At 41.1% G+C, this 806-nt stretch overlaps 1 protein-coding gene across 1 annotated transcript; it reads left to right on the top strand.

Moving 5' to 3' along the window:
- Positions 1 to 139: 139 nt before the first annotated feature.
- Positions 140 to 790, top strand: LOC108490391 (coatomer subunit beta'-like; the record flags this gene model as incomplete). The annotated part of the gene is made up of 2 exons (XM_017796451.1): positions 140 to 319; positions 559 to 790. Coding segments are annotated over 2 exons (412 nt in total), but the record flags the coding sequence as incomplete, so codon positions are not given.
- Between the last annotated feature and the right edge of the window lie 16 nt (positions 791 to 806).

Genomic DNA, 806 nt, shown 5'->3' with positions numbered 1-806 from the left:
TGTGCACCACCACTCCCAATTATAACAGTTTTTAAATGAAGAAAAAATTCCCAGGAAAAAAATTTCTCTTGCAATTTAATTTTCCTTTGCATCCCCTGTATGTTATATTACCACCCTTTAGCTTTTTTGTTGTTCACAGGTTTCTGATGTTGGCTAAGGTAGTCATGGTTTTTATTTTCTCTCTACAGGTTCTTGGTGAAATTCAGGAAATTGTGAAAACCGGGCTGTGGGTAGGAGATTGCTTCATCTACACAAGTTCTGTGAACAGATTAAACTATTATGTTGGTGGAGAAATAGTCACCATTGCTCACTTGGACAGGTAGCTGAGCATCATTCTGCTTTTGTCTTAAGCAGCCCACATTTGAAAATGCTTTGTGAACAGACATAGTGTTGACTTGTAACAGTGACAGGCTGATGTTCCTACGTTAGAGTTTTAGTAGGTTTTCTGTTGGGAAGCAAGAATCCATCAGATGTGAAGATTCTGAGCAAGAGGAGAGAGGAGGAGGAGGGATATTCTATAACTAGATTTAAGCCTTTAATTTCCTGTTTCTCTTATAGGACGATGTATCTTCTGGGCTATATTCCGAAAGACAACAGGCTTTATCTGGGGGATAAGGAGTTGAACATTGTTAGCTACTCCCTCCTGGTTTCAGTCCTGGAGTACCAGACTGCTGTCATGCGGAGGGACTTCAGCATGGCTGATAAGGTCCTTCCTACTGTCCCAAAAGAACAGAGGACCAGAGTCGCACACTTTCTGGAAAAGCAGGTGAGAGAAGTTACCTCCTCTTTGGTTTTTTTGTTTGCTC

The sequence above is a fragment of the Nannospalax galili genome, unplaced genomic scaffold, assembly GCF_000622305.1.
Source record: "Nannospalax galili isolate Female #2095 unplaced genomic scaffold, S.galili_v1.0 C48210697, whole genome shotgun sequence".
Taxonomy (NCBI): domain Eukaryota; kingdom Metazoa; phylum Chordata; class Mammalia; order Rodentia; family Spalacidae; genus Nannospalax; species Nannospalax galili.
The sequence above is the reverse complement of the archived record's forward strand: the minus strand, read 5'-3'. Positions and strand labels throughout refer to the sequence as shown.